Source organism: Nesoenas mayeri (genome assembly GCF_963082525.1).
Source record: "Nesoenas mayeri genome assembly, chromosome: 4".
NCBI lineage: Eukaryota > Metazoa > Chordata > Aves > Columbiformes > Columbidae > Nesoenas > Nesoenas mayeri.
This window is the reverse complement of record NC_137540.1, coordinates 47,730,406-47,746,107: the sequence shown is the minus strand read 5'-3', so window position 1 is coordinate 47,746,107 and position 15,702 is coordinate 47,730,406. Positions and strand designations below refer to the sequence as shown.

General features: G+C 35.1%; 1 protein-coding gene across 3 annotated transcripts in view; it reads right to left on the bottom strand.

Moving 5' to 3' along the window:
* SGCZ (sarcoglycan zeta) overlaps positions 1–15,702 on the bottom strand; it is a gene marked incomplete at its 3' end in the record, with an annotated part of 441,296 nt that overhangs the window by 11,899 nt on the left and 413,695 nt on the right. For all 3 annotated transcript variants that reach the window (XM_080343711.1, XM_080343713.1, XM_080343712.1), the window contains one exon: positions 1,084–1,207. In XM_080343711.1, the coding sequence (XP_080199837.1) occupies positions 1,084–1,207 (124 nt within the window). The remainder of the gene's footprint in view (positions 1–1,083; positions 1,208–15,702) is intronic.

Below are 15,702 nucleotides of genomic sequence, written 5' to 3'. Positions count from 1 at the left end.
GCAAGACAGATACTTGCATAAATAGAAAAATGTTATTAATGAGGCCTTTGATGTTATTGGCCAAAAATGTTCCTGTCTGTATTGTAATGCAAAGTGTATGCATTGCAGATTACGTGTCACAGATGCGAATGCTGGTTTTCTTTGTTGTTGCTTATTTGGATAGTTTGTAAAGTATCTGGGAACACAGAAAATACAAAATACAAACACAAAGGCCAAAAATTTCTGAAGAGCTCCATTCCCAATTAGATACTTACTGGTTTTCCAAAAGCGCTGTAACTTGGCAAGTCCCACTGGGAACAATTTGAAAATGTATTCATTTCTCCGAAGTGCCTAACAGAAATCTGAGAGCCTTTGATACCCTTGCACAAATATTTTTAATGTTATCTCATTTTAAGGACTGAAGATGAAAGGACTCTCATACTAGTAATCTCTCATGCGTTTATCCAATACTTGGTTTGCCAACCAAACCAGTGACCCAATTTAAAATTGTTTTCATGAGTTTGCACAGGTTTACACATGAAGAATCTATACCAAAATCTTTTTATGTCAAGCTGATCACTGAAACAAGATGCTTATGAAACAGTACAGTGAACATACCATTGAAGTACTCCGTCTCTCTTACAGAGCTAGTAACAGTTCAAGGAAATAAACCACCCAGCAAATTTGTCAAACCTCTTCAACATAGTTTAATAAAGTATTAATCCAAATTAATTCAAACTTCTCTCTCTCAGTTTGTCAGATTCATCCAGAGTAATTTTTTACCACTGTCACTTAGCTGTCTCTGTCCCACAGGTATGTTGAAGGACTGGGTAGCTTTTTCTTTGACTCTTAGATTAAAAATAGGTCTTGCCTATATTCATTTAACTAACAGTTTCTTCAATGTGAGTGAAACTTAGTGATTCAAATATTTGCACAAAGCAAATAAGTATTAATAATTGAGCAAGCTAAACTAAAATTACTTTAATATAGATAAATGCAGAATACTTCTTGTGATGTTTACCTTGCTAATGAATAAACTCTCCTCATATTGTTTGCGTTATGCTGGGCAGAGCTGTAGAACATTCTTCTACCAGCTGAACTTACCTCGCCTTCTGTGGATTGTAAGTGCAGTTCTTTCCTACAGGTAGCCTTTAGGTCTCCTGCAGCTGCATTGACTTGCACTCCCCTGGGTGCTTCCATCACCAAAGATCTAGTAGGAGATTCAAGTCTGAAAGACAAACACAACCACTGAGAAAAAAAATCCACTGAATCAAACCACCAAAACCCATTTAGCCCACAAAACACACAATGGATGTAGATACAAATGTATTTTGAAAGGTAAATGTCCTGGTTTTGTTAAAAACCAGAGCAGTCCTCTTTTAGTGAATTTTCCTTCCAGATAAGTTCCTCTAAGTGCCTTCTAAGTAACTGCACTTTTCTGAATTTTTGCCTGCATGTTTTCTCAGACACTGTGCTCGGTGCTGTTAATATGACCAATGGAATGCTGAAGAGCCCCATGTTTAGATTTATTACTATGGTAACCAAGGTTAACTGCTAATGGGACACATTTGAAAGGAGGGGCAGACAGAACAGGTGACTAAAACTGACCAACTAAGTATTCCATCCCATAAACATCATACACCCTATATAAGAGGGAGATCATGAGGGTCTCACGCTCTTCGACCATGGCCAGCATCTAGAGAGGACCCTGCCACCCGTGCCTGTGATACAAGGCCCTGCATCCAGTTTCCAGTTTGCTGTGAGGTTCCTCTCAGGACTTCTGGGTACCTACCCTGCAGCTGCTGGAGCCACTCCAGCTCTGCCCACCCAGCTCCACTGCCGCTGGAGGCACATCAGCTCCATGAGGGAGGGGCCAAGCTGTTACCCAGGATAATCAAGATTGCTTTTGTATATTTTTATATTTTTATATTTTTTCTACTTATTAGTAGTATTAGTAAAGCCTTTAAAATCCTTCCAACTTTAAAGTGCCTCTTCCTTACTCCTCCTTATCATCTTTCATATCAGGAGAGAGTGGCGATGAGATTAACAGAGGGCATCTGCCATGGTATATTGTCGCCTTGCTTTAGACCTTGACAGATTTAATTAGTGGACCGTACAGAGATAGAGAAGCCATATGGGAAAAAGAGAACCCGTATGGGGAAAGATAAGAGAAACTGTGACAGTAAAGAAGTAAAAAATTAGTTATATGTGTGATTCTCTCACTATTCTCCATAGCCCAGAGAAAGAAAAGAAAAAAAAAAAGCATATGTTCAAATCTATTTCTATTTAAAACAGCATTTAAGCACATACCAATATAAACTTGCCTGCTTAGTGATGATTTCTGGCATCAGTACCTAATTTACTTGACTGTACTAATATTAAAATATAGCTACATAAGATTCCAGGTCTCTTTGAGTGCTTTTGTAATGATAGGTTCATAACTAAAGTTTGCTAGTGACCATTGACAAATATTCATCTAAATAAAAACAAAACAAAGCACTTCAAAAGTTTTAAATAATTATTTAAAGTTTTCAATAATTATTTAAAACTGACTAGAATGACTTAACCTTCATTGGCTCATTCATATTTCAGCTAGGTGTAGCAGCATTATGTACACAGAAGAAAGGAAAAGAAAATCTGTTACGTCTGTATTATTGTTTTTTGCATGCTATTTTTCTGTTCTGCAAAATACTCATTATGTTATTTAACTCTGTTATAACAGGGTTAAGGCACTTGGCCCTGGGTCTTGTTATCTTTCCTCAAAGCAGCTATTGTTATTCTACTCCTGTCAGTCTTTTAATTTCTCTCTACTCTATATCCAAGATCCTTCATCGACCTTGTTGCAGAACTATGATACTTTCTTAGCTATGTTATCTCACTGTATCGTACAGGTTTCTCTTGAAATGGAAGTGCTAATGCAAGGATTTTGTAGCAGTCATGCTCACCAACTGAATAGGAAAGATGATCGGATGAAAACTGTAATGAACTAGGAAACAAAAATTCGGATTCAGGCTGTGTTCAGCTGTAGACTTATTGCATAGTCCTGCTAAGAGTAAGACAAATCTTTTAATCTATTGGTATCCCAATAATATAATGACAGAACACAGTTCTATTATACCTGAACGAAGACTTTTTGTAAGATGAAATGTATTAATGATAGAAATGTCTAGAATGAGTAGTTTGAAGAAAACACTGTATTTCCCTCTTCAACAAATTGTGTTTTGAGTGTTAGGTCACATCCATCCAGAAACATAATGAGGTACCAGATATATAAAGGAAAGAATAGTTTGACAAAGAACTTGCTACAGAAAAGCCAAATGAAAGATCTATCAAATAATGGAACAAGACAATTTCAGTGTATTTCACCTATTGATTTTTAAAGCATACAGAATAGTGATGGATTATCACTTTGAAACAAAACCGGCACATTTGCCTGCAAAGTAAGTCACCGAGATGGTGTCTGTGAAATATTTGTACTTGTTACATGTCACTGACTCTCAATAAGGAAAGGAAAAAAAAATAAAGGAAAATAATTATTTGGCAACACAAAATGAAACTATTAATAGCAAGTGTCCAGGTAGACAAAAACACTACTTCTAGCTACCTATCTTTAAAAAAACATACATTGGATACATATAGATGGGAGAAGCAGAAAAATCTATTTTTCTGTTAGCGGTATGCCATTTTCTTCCATTTTTTTGACACTATGTAGAAAGAAGTTAATAGAAAGTTCTGCAGTTCTTTGAATCAGGGAAGAATCTATATCTCATTAATTATTTATTCATGTATATCAGTGTTTTTCAGGTGGTTGTTTGTGAACTTCTGATGGCTATAATACGAGAGAAAAATTGCTTCCAAAACATTTTAGAAACCACTTAAATGATAAAGTTTAGAAATTAGGTTTTTGGAAGTATTATTTTGCCTTAATGAGGTTTTACCTTGAATTTAAAAATAAAATTAATTTTATAAATGTTAAATGACTGAATGCTTTCATTCCATATTTTTCAGCACCACATTTTTGTAATTTGTAACCTACTTTCCAGGAATATTACATTTCTCAGTGGTTTCAGCTGCCATTTCATAATCATGAAGATAAAAATATTCTTAACTACATTTATTGCATTGAATTGGTGGGTTTTAGGGAAGTCACAAATATTTCTGGTTTCATAATATCAAAACCACTGTCAGACCTGACTGAAATTTTTCAGGTGGTGGACATTAAAAAAAAATATATATATTTAGGAACATCTTTCAGGAAACTATGACTTTGTTTAAAGAACAGACCTTTTTTTCCTACAAAACACATGATACTGTATAGCTCAGAGTTGTTTTGTCTAGTTTCATCACTGTTTTTCATGAACTACATTAACATACATGATTTCCAGCTTGTCTAAAATGTAAACATTTGGGCAATTTATTTTCTGAACTTGAGAAGAAGCTGTTAATATTAGCCTCCTATATACTATGGAGGACAAATCTACTTTTCAGACAACAGATTTTTTACCAGTCTCTTGAAATAAAACAATGTGGTAGAAATGTCAATGAATGGCTGATGATCAACAAAGTAGTTTTAAAACCACCATCCATCTATTAGTAAAATTCAATGACTAAATCTATTTTACTGTTACTAATTTACTCTTTTTATTAATATGCTTCAGATGATCTACATCTGAAAAGTGACTTTGCTATGCAATCTCCAGCATGCTACTGGAAACACAAAAGTCTTTGCACATGGAGAGATTATTTCTTCAATATTTTGAGATAAATTACGTTTGATGCGCAGCTGCTTTATAATATTTTTTCTTTGTCACATTTCTGAAAGCTTTAATTTCTACTATAAACTTACTGTAACACTCCACATTGTAATACTTATCCCTCTAAGGAAAAGTGCATTATTACAACAGCATATCAAGAATTTGCTTTCCTTTCAGATTTACTGATGGCCTGTCACAGTGGCATTCACATTTATGAGTGAATCCTATTCATATAATTTAATTTTTCTTTTCCAAACAAAACCCAGCTATGATGAAGAAGGTAACTACTGCTATGATTTGACAGAAACTACAACACTGTAGGAAAGACAAAGAAGCTTTTAAAAAGAGGTTTTTAAATAATATAATCTGTCAATTGGTGATATGTGATGCAGACAGATGATTTATCCAGAGAAGAGAAGGGCTTCTTTCTTTTTAATTATCAATGGCTAATTTGTGAAAAAAGATCCATTTGAGAGGATCAAAGCCATGTGGCTTTGAGTTGAATTTATCAAAGACTTCTTGCTAAAAAAGGAAACTTTTAAAAATAGCTTGAATATGTTCCTTTGAAGGTATTAAAATATTTCTCATAAAAAATGCAGAAACGTTTATTTTTCATTTGGTATTTTCTGTTTACAAGCTGACCTAGATTGTATTAGAGGAAAATATTTTTTAATGTGAACCAAAACGTTTCATTTTGGGCTTTAAGAAATATTTTAGATTTTCCTCTTGCATATCCTTCATACACACATGGGATATAATTTATCTATGTTAATTTTGCTCTGTTGGTTAGCAGAAGGTATTTCTTAAAATAGAAGGAAACAGAAAATTCCCCTGTGAAAATGTGAATAATTCATTTTCTTTGTGTCTGTTTAAGCAGTGGATCCAACACATGGTCCTTAGTAAAACAATTGATATGAACCTCTACCAATTTGAAATTTTTATTCAAAACAGGGGATAAAAAACTATGCTGTCAACATGAGATGACACATATAAAGCAGGTACTCATTTCTCATTTACTGGCATCTTTACAGCTGGAAGTCAAGAAATACTTCAGTACTTCCAGGGGTTTAGTTTTTATATGTGATGGTCTATGACAGCATACATTGTTGTGGCATTTTTTCAGTTAGAATAGGAATCCTGTTATGAAAAAAAAAAAAAATAAAAGTATTGCAAATATAAAACCAATGGAAAATCTACACATTGACTTGGTAAACTTTTTGTAAATTTCTATACATTAAGTTAACTGTGATATCGATCTTGCTGCCTGTAGGTAAAGAGTTGTGGCAGACTGAGGTTGCAGATAGGTAGGATATGTAAAGGGAAAAAGAAGAACGTAAATGGATGTGCCAAGCCTCTCTATATCTTTCTTCCTGCTTTTTCATTGTAAAAAAGCACTTTCAACCCTGAAACGCAGGACCTTCCTCCTACACAAGTGAAATTATTTCGTTCCACATTAGAAAGAAGAAGTTTTTCTTAAAAAATAATTTTGAAAATATTGTTTTTCATAAAACCCAAACAATTTAAAATATATATTCTTTCAATTACTTTTATTATTAAAAGAGCAGCTGGCTGCCCTAACGCTTAAGGAAACTGATTTCAAGAGTCCTCCAGTGAGACCAAGAGTTCTTAAAGGATTCCACTGAACACTGATGCTGCTGGATAAAACCAGGGTTTCGATTCAGCTCGTTTCCTGTAAGTCAGGTTGCAAAATCCAGTAGTATACAGAAAGAATAACCAGAGACTTTTATGATCATGATGACAAAAAACCTGGAATCCTTTTTTTAAGATACTGGAATTATTCAGAGGATACTTGATCAGCTGCATTTGACATCACTCTGAGAATGTTATTATATAAAAATATTAGCTATCTTTTATAGACAAAAAAGTCTCATATATTCTTGTGAAGCTCTCTCTGATTTATTTTGGAACCTAACCTTTAAAGGCACAATTTGCTTCTGTATTTTGTCACTTCATGACATGAGTCTTAAGTAAGAGAAAGTTAAATAAATGTTTTACACAACAGGTAATGGTCTAAACCAGTAAATATCAACGAGACTTTTTTTTTTTTTCTTTTTTTCTTTTTTTTCCCCAATATCCAATTTTGCAACTTATGGACAATAAACTTAAACAGAGAAGAAACTTTCTTGACTTAAATTAGAATGGTAGAATGGTATAGCATTTCATGTTACATCCATGTTTTGCATGTCACCGACTTTGGCATGTGCCAGGATGCCCTTATTATAAGTCCTAGAATTCTCGTTAACCCAGAAATCACCTCACTGAACTCAAATTTGAGTTAAAATTGCCTTGTACATGCCACTGGTTTCAGTTCAGTGAGTCTGCATTATCATAGCAGCAACTGAAACATCTGAATATTTTAATGTTACTTGACACAGACGATAAATCAGAAAAATAGTTTCCACACATAGGGAAATCAAAGATCTCTTCTGAGAATATATATATATATGTGTATATATATATATATATATATATATATATATATATAACTTACTGAGGAGGAAAAGTAAGAAATAAAATGTCATTGAAGAGTTTTTCATTTATGTCATTAAAAGACTAGAAAAAGTGAAGAAACATAAAGGAAAGGTGAGGAGTGCTGGAGAGAGAAAATTTTTAAAGCAAGAGCTTGACAAAATAAGCAGGTGATATGAGGAAGGTTAAAGAGAACTTAATGCATGGCTGTTTCTTAGAGTGTGTGAAGGCATAGCCAGAATAGCTAAAGACAGGAAAACAATCAAAATTAGAAATAATATTAAGAACATGAGAAACCAAAAACCTAATGAAATCTCTGGTAGTAAAAAGTCATGCATTCTAGAATGTAAAGTCCCCTAAAACTCAGACCTTTGAAAAATCAAGAAAATGAGTAGAAAAGTAAGGTTTAGAACACAAACTCTCATTTCTTAGAGAAATATCACAATATGCTTGAAATTCTAAAATTTCAGGCTGTAAGACAAAGATCTGCAAATGAGACAATCCAAAACAGTCTCTTAAGAAAAGGTATGGGAAAAGGATTCCTCATAGTCCTGTCACCCAAAATACTCCCCTTCCTATAATCTTCCTTACTTTTTTCTGACCTGAAATCATTCTACACATTCCCTGCCACTCCACTAAAGATCCTTCCATGAAGTTTATTTTCCATCCAGTTATAGTTCTATTACCTGAGTTGTCTTTCAGAATATATTTTCTTAAAACAGAAATCTACCTTGTCAGAAAGAGAAGGAAGCAACGTGCCCACAGACAATGCTCAAGTGGCTGTCAAGAGTAAGATCTGAACATAAGGTACCTGGGGGAGGCTGAAGAGCTGAACTCAGCTCTTTGAACTACTGGAAACATATGAGAACTGGCTGACATAAAATATTCTCAGGTTTGAAAACCATAAGTTTCCTGTGATTAGTAAGTGACAGTCCAGACCACCTCTAATGTTTCAATTATATTTTGAATATTGTTTCCCCAAGGGGCCTTAGGCTGATATAAATTGTTATATTTTAGCTGAGATAAACTGTGACATGGTTTTGATCCCTATCTTGATGAAACTGCATCTCATGTGTAAAATTATTCTGCTGAAATTCGTTTGACAGGTCTGCTTCAAACTCTGCAGAATAAGCAAATCAGTGAGCGTGGAATGCACTCCAGTGGCTTGTACTTGGATTGTATCTGAACAGTCCAAGAAGAAATCAGCCCACCGAAAAAAGGAAGGAAAAATGCTTGTTGAATTTACTTTGAGTCACTTTCATATGGCAAGCACCATTTTGGAAAGAACAAGAGAGAGTGAAGTCTCTTGAAATACAACCAAAGATAGAAGGAAAATTGCAGAACAAGATGTGTAAAATCATTCATTCTTCTCCACTGCTCAGGGTATCTCTGGAGTTCTCTGTATAATTATAGGTAAAAGCAACAGGAGCTGTTTGGGGAACTGCAGAACTAATAGTTTTACAAGCTTGTGTATTCCCTGTAACTACCCACTATACAATGTCCATCCACGCTACCTCCTCACCTGTACAGGCTTCAAACCCTTTGTCTAGGTCCAATATGGTGCTAGGACAAGAACGCAAACCATACCTTCTGCACCCACAAACACAACACGGCTAGAAACTTCATGTCCTTTGTGTGCTATAACCATGACCTGGACCACAAAGCAAAATACATCAGAAGGGTAGTCTGAGGCCATGTAAATACTGACAGCAGTAAATATTAATAATTACGGCTGATTTTCCTATGGAAGCATATAAGCATCTCTAGTTAGGCACTGGTTTACAGAAAACACATAGAAACTTAGGGATCTTTTGCCTTTCAAACGTGGATGAAATTACATATCTGCTTCACAAATTATCAGGGAGATGAGGGAAAAGAATAGATAGACAGCAAAATTAGGAAGCCTTGTTTTCTTGGGAAAGTGTCTGAAGAGTGGCATAGATAATGTAGATGCTCCTAGGAAGTGGAAAAAGAACAACTAGAGTAAAAAAAAAAAAACCTCTGGAGAGAAATTTAGCATAAGGAAAGACTAAGGAAATTAAATGTTGCTCAAATGAAAAAAAAATCCATTTTTCTTGTTGCAGTAGTAAGCCTATTCACTTAAAATCATAAGAAAGACAGGAAATGAAAATATTATGGTTGTTACAGTGGCATTACTTGGTCTCAATGATGTATAGTACAAGTTTTATGAACTAGAAATAGTATATCAAATCACATTTTGTTAGAAAAACTACAGCAAAACGGAGTATGCAGGTATGGTGTAACAAGACTATTTGATTTAGAGCCCAAAGCATTTCAGAAATGAGTTCTGGGGTCACTAGCATCCTCAGCATTGAGGACTGTTGTTCAAATTCCATTTTAAAACAACAACAATAACCCAAAACAACAAAAACAAAAAACCAAAAACCAGTAAACCACTTCTACCTGGAATATTTGTGAAAATGAAACACTTGAACCAAGTATGTGCTTTCGTATCTATCCTTAGTCTGGACCTATGTGGAACCAGAATTTCTTGAACATGCAGCAGCTTGGGTCTGGAAGGGGTGTAAAAGCCCTGGGGCAACCTCATCTGCAATGAGCAGTACTGGAGCTTCCAGCACCTAGCAGGGTGCTGCTGAAAACCTGAGCAAAGCCCCTGCCACTCTGGGTGACCCTGCTGCTCACAGCTGCTGTTAGACCTGAGTGGGCTTCAATGTACTCAGCTGCCTTCACACTAACCTGCAGAGTGTAAAGTTGCCTTGTTTTTCATTAACTCATCACTGTGCAAATCCTTTCTATTGCTCCAAGCTTTATATGGGGTTTGAGATAGGACTCATAGGGTATTATATTTACAGTCATAACCCTGTTAGCCTGAGACAGCTATGCTTGGAGCCCATCTGTGTGTTCCTAACAATGTGGCATGGCATAATCATAAAGCAAACATAACCCAGTCACTGATAATAAAGAATTTTAATTGTCCCTCTCATTTCTTTTGAAAGGCTATTCCAGAACCTCTTGCATCTGAGAGGCAGAATGCTAATTTCTATCTAATATTTCATCTAATATTCACCATCACACTATTGAGTTTTATTATATTGTGATTCTAGTGTTCAATATCTTCTGATTAACAGTGCTTCCAAACCTGTATACCTCCTTTTAGCACAAAGGGAGTTATCAAAATCAGAAATAAGATCACTCCTGAAGAAACTCTCCTTATAATCTCTCTACAGGCTGAAGGAGGGATCTGAACAATATATGCCTATTATATACCACTTAAAGTTTCTTTAAATACACTCTTCTCCGTCTTGTCTTTTGATTTATCATTAGATATAGCTCTATATCAAATTCTATACTTAAACTCCAGACAGGAGATCTACCCATTTTCTATTTTCTAGATCAGGTACCTTACAGAAGGAAAAATATTTCTCTGGATCATCAAGTCCAACAATAACCTAACTGAACTCTAGCACTAAAGAACCTCATCTGTATGTCTTTTAAACACCTCTAGGGATGGTGACCCCACCACTTCCCTGGGCAGCCTGTTCCAATGCCTGACAACCCCTTAGGCAAATAATTTTTTCCTAATATCCAATCTAAATCTCCCCTGGCACAACTTGAGGCCATTTCCTCTTGTCCTATCACTTGTTACTTGTGAGAAGAGACCAACATGCTCCACGCTACAACCTCCTTTCAGGTAGTTGTAGACAGCAATAAGGTCTCTCCTCAGCCTCCTTTTCTCAAGGCTAAACAGCCCCAGATCCCGCAACTGCTCCTCACCAATTTTTTCCATCCACTTCACTAGAAATGATACCCTTAACAATCCATCAGTCCCACGGTGTCTATTTTCCAGTTTAAAAGTTTCATTATAAATTTTGGCTATTTGACATTTTTTTCACATTTAGTTCAGACAGAGATCAGGAACAAAGATCATCAGGCACCCTAAATTCACCACATGAAACTCAATGAATTTTGCTATCTATTATGATAGTAATACTTTCTTCATTTATATCCCAGTTCTCACTAGAGCCTTTTCCCTTCTCCAGTGTCAAAGATAATAATCATTACTGAAAATTAAAGCAAATTATTCTTTCAGTTTAAGAGCCATACCTAGTTACCTTTTATTCCTACTCTGTCCCATCTGAATCGTAATTATAACCTTTTATTATTGGCTTTCTTCTTTATTTATTTCAATATCTTTTGCCCTTTTTTTAATATATAAGTGTCTTGGTTTTGTTAAAAAGAAGTTTCTCTTTTAGTTTTGGTAAACATAGCAATGGAATGCGAAGTTATTGATAAGCATGGATGCACCTCTCACCAGAGGGGCAACGAGAAACAGGTGACCAAGAAACTGACCAACAGAGTATAACATCCCATTCACATGAATACTTCATATAAAAGTGGGAGATCACAAGGATCTCATCCCTTTTTCTTATGGCCAACATTAGGAGAGGTTGCAAGTCATCCCTGTGATCTGAGGCCTAGTGACAGACTGAATCCAGCTCTGGTTGTCCAATCCAGGACTTTGGGTGCCGGCTCTGCAGTTGCTGGGACTTTCAAGATTGGTTTTGTATATTTTGTATTATTTTCTCTATTCTTATTAGTCGCATTAGTAAAACATTTTTAATTTTTCCAACTCTCTTCTCTTGGTCCTTCTTTCCCTCCTGATGGCCTGTCCTTAGTGGGAAGGGGGGAGAGGGAAGGGGTGAAAGGGGAAGTGGGGAGAGAGAAGGATAACAATACATCTGCCACAGTTTTATTGTCACCCCTCAATCAAAACCTCAACAATAAGCTTGGCTTTTGGCAATTGTCCAAATTTTTACAACACCCATCTCTATTTTTGCATGAACATATATGTGGAAAAAAAAAAAAAAAATCATATTTTAAACAGCCAAGGATAAGACTAAGAAAATAAGTCTCTGTCAATACACAGGCCCAAACACTGAAATAACTGTTTAAACACCAAACAAATTCTAAAAACACAAACAGTAAATATTTCCACTTTATTAAAAACAAATACTGAGAAAGTAACTAGAACCTGACATCACTAAAACAGCATAAGAAGGAAGTTATGTTTTTTTACTCTACTGCATCTTCTCCCTTAAATGTTACAAAAGATGACTCTTACAAACTGTCAGTCAACTCTGAGTGAAACAGATCCCTTGTGCAAGATCTGTGTATTTTTAATTCATATCAGAGGTAAAGCAGAATCCTACTAGCTTGGGTGGTTCCTTGTTGCTTGATCAATTTTCATCTCATTATGCCCAGCATTAGCTTGCAGGATTAGCGGACAGTCAATGGTATGCGAGGCTTGACACAGAAGAGAAAAAACCTATTAAATTTGATCTTGCAGTTATCCCCAGAGAACAACAACAAAGTAATTTACCCCCCTTATTAAGGAGGTTATTGAGGGCAAAGCTATCTGCATTTAACTACTGTCTGCCTCGTTTGTGCATCGATAGTACCTATTAGTGCACCCTGTTTTAATGCACTATTAGTCTAAAAGCAATATTTGGGGACTTACTATATTGGCAGCTTAGTTTTCGTAACTGCGTTTCTGTGAGAAAAAGTAGTGAGAGAAATATGAAGATTAAATTATTAAGATATAATTCATTTTCCTGATTCTAAGGCATGATTCTTTTCTGCTGCTTATCCCAGCTAATGAAAGTCAGATTTAATTAGTTTTTGGGATTTGACACAAAAGAGCTTGCCAGCTTTCACAAAGGATTGTAGAAAAACATTATATGAAAGCAAAATCTCACCAGCTATTATTTGAAAATGTAAGATGAGAAAGATGTGACCAAAGTGGTTGGGCACATAGGAAGGAATTCTTTCAGATCTCAACTGAATTTTATTTTTACACAAAGCATTTTTAAATAGCAAATATTACAGATGTTTCTCTGTCTGAAGAGTTTAAAATCTGGCTACACAAAAAAGAGTGGCTGAGGCAAAGTTTAGATATGTCAAGGTAACATGAAACTGACTTTCTGGCTCCCTGTCCAGAATAGATTGAGCTAAATTCTCAGGACTTTTGGGGCAAACACTATAAACCTTGTGGATATCAATATCTTAGCCCAAATTTTATAGTTCAGTTTAATTCCCAGTAATCAAGGTGTTCAGAATTCCAGTTTCGGTCAGTAGTGAATTGTTTCATATATCCAAGGTTACGAATAGTTTTCCAGCAGACTTTTTTGGAAAAAAAGAAAAAAAAAAAAATATCCTCACATCTGGATGTCTGAGGTTTATTACTTGACCACGAATACATATTCCAATATGAAAAATAAGGTTTCATTTATGTTTTAATTAATACTGTAATGTAAATGTTTTTATTTTTCAGCCCTGTATACAAGTATTCTTACAAACAAATATATTAGCATTTATGCACTACAACTTACTATCAAACTGCAATTATCTGTGTCCACTGAAAAAACAAACTTTAATGTCAAATCAGCAAAGTCTCTACTGTCTCATGTTACTGTTAATTTCAAAAGTCCCGAGGCACAGGGATGTGGAATTTGGAAAATACTGTACAAAGTTTTAGGACTGACAGTATGGTCTACTGGACACTTTAGCTAAGTTTATACTAAAACACTAAAAAGTGCTGGAACCCAGGCCAGAGGACTGAAACTCAATCATCTATGCAGTTAAATAGTCGCTGGCATATTTGAGAGTTAACTGAGAGTCAGTTACGACTCTTCCAGACAATTTGCAGGCACTATTTGGAGGGCAGCATGAGACAAAGGCCATTACCTCTTGTCATTTAGGATGCAACTTTCCTGTTTTAGAGGATAAAATTTATTTTACAATATCAATGTAGTTGTATCTCTGGGCCTGAAACCATGAAATGGGTTCTGGTATCATTCTGTTTCTGTGACAGAGGTAGCCTCGAGGCCGTGGGGAAGTTGTATAGGGACTGCTGACCTGTTTGTTTGAGCATATTCAGCAAACAGTCATCTAAATGGTAAATCACTGCTTTCTACAATGTTTTTTTAAATTAGCCAAAAAAAAGTTTGTGGTTTTTTTTTTTTTTTTAAGAAAGAGAATGCAGGGCTTAAATTTAAAACCACCACCAAACTCACAGAAAAAACCCCCTACAAAACAAAAAATAATCAGATTTAAAAAAATAATTTGAAATAAAATTAAAGGGTATATGATAACTGGATTTTTCAAAGGGATAGATATGAGTGTCACTCTATTTTGCTGTCAGAAAATATCACACAAACCCACAATTTTTTATAGTTCTTTCAAGCTACAAGGTTAAAAAGGTCTGCAAGTTACCTACTAGAAAGATTCATACCAAAAGCCAAGAAATCTCTGTCCTAATAATAGTTGTCATAATTTGTAAAAGATGAAAATGACTTGAGAGTTTTAAAAGAGGAATGTCTCTGAATCCTAACTAATATACAGAACGTGATACAGAGTGAATATATGAAGAATAAAATCACTTAGACATAAGATAATGCAGCTTGGTCAGACAGTAAGAGGTTTTATTTCATAAACTTTTTAAATAAAAAGTGTGGGTTAAATTCAGTATTAATGACAGGGCAGGAAGTTGAATGGCAAATTCAGTAGAACTCTCACTAATTAATTCCACCTTGGAAAAATGAGCTGAAGTGGAGTTGGAAAACATTAAGCAACAATGGGAATCATGTAAATCAATAAAGCTAAAAGATAGGAAGCAATATGAGTTGAATTTAATCCTAGTGAAATTAATCCAGAAGACACAGGATTATCATTTCACCATATGTTCGTATTCCATTATTATTATTGAATTATTAGAAAGAAGTGGACAAAGCAGTGTCTCCACATTCTTTTCAGTGGGATGAGTTTCACCTTCTTACTCAAATTTTTGCACTCCCCCAAAAAGAAAAGTTTGTTGTCTGCTGTACTCCCTTTGATTACAAACCATACCACCTTTACGGTCATCATTAATAAATGTCTTTACAACTACTCTCAACAAAGGACTGACATGAGTCATGATAGGCGATAGGGAATTTTAAGATAAAATCCAATGGCTAGGATCTTCTGGAAGACCCTAAACCATCACATTACCTTAACATTCTTGATGTAAAGGATCAAACACAATCTTTTACTTCTTACACCCCACATACAATGATCAAACTTGCCCACATGGGCAGATTCTTGCACGTGATTTCAGCAATATCATTATCGGTTGACGATCTTACATTCCTTTGCAAATATAAGGAAGAGCATTTAACATTTAACAATGTTTTTCAGTAGCAATTCATTGTAAAAACTGCTGGGCAGGTAAAGGGATAGGTGTATGTTAAGAAATGAAAGAAGAATTGAAACAAAGTCTATATGTTTTTCATCAGTTTTGCTGAGAGAAACAAAGGACGGACTTTTTCTGTGGTTGTCATATATTCTTGTTAGTCATCCATGTAAATTACAGATCAGTATTTTGCCGTGCACATACATGTACTTGAAGAAAAAGTTTTCACTCCCAGTCTTTCTTAATTTTCTCTTTCTCAGTCTATAGAGG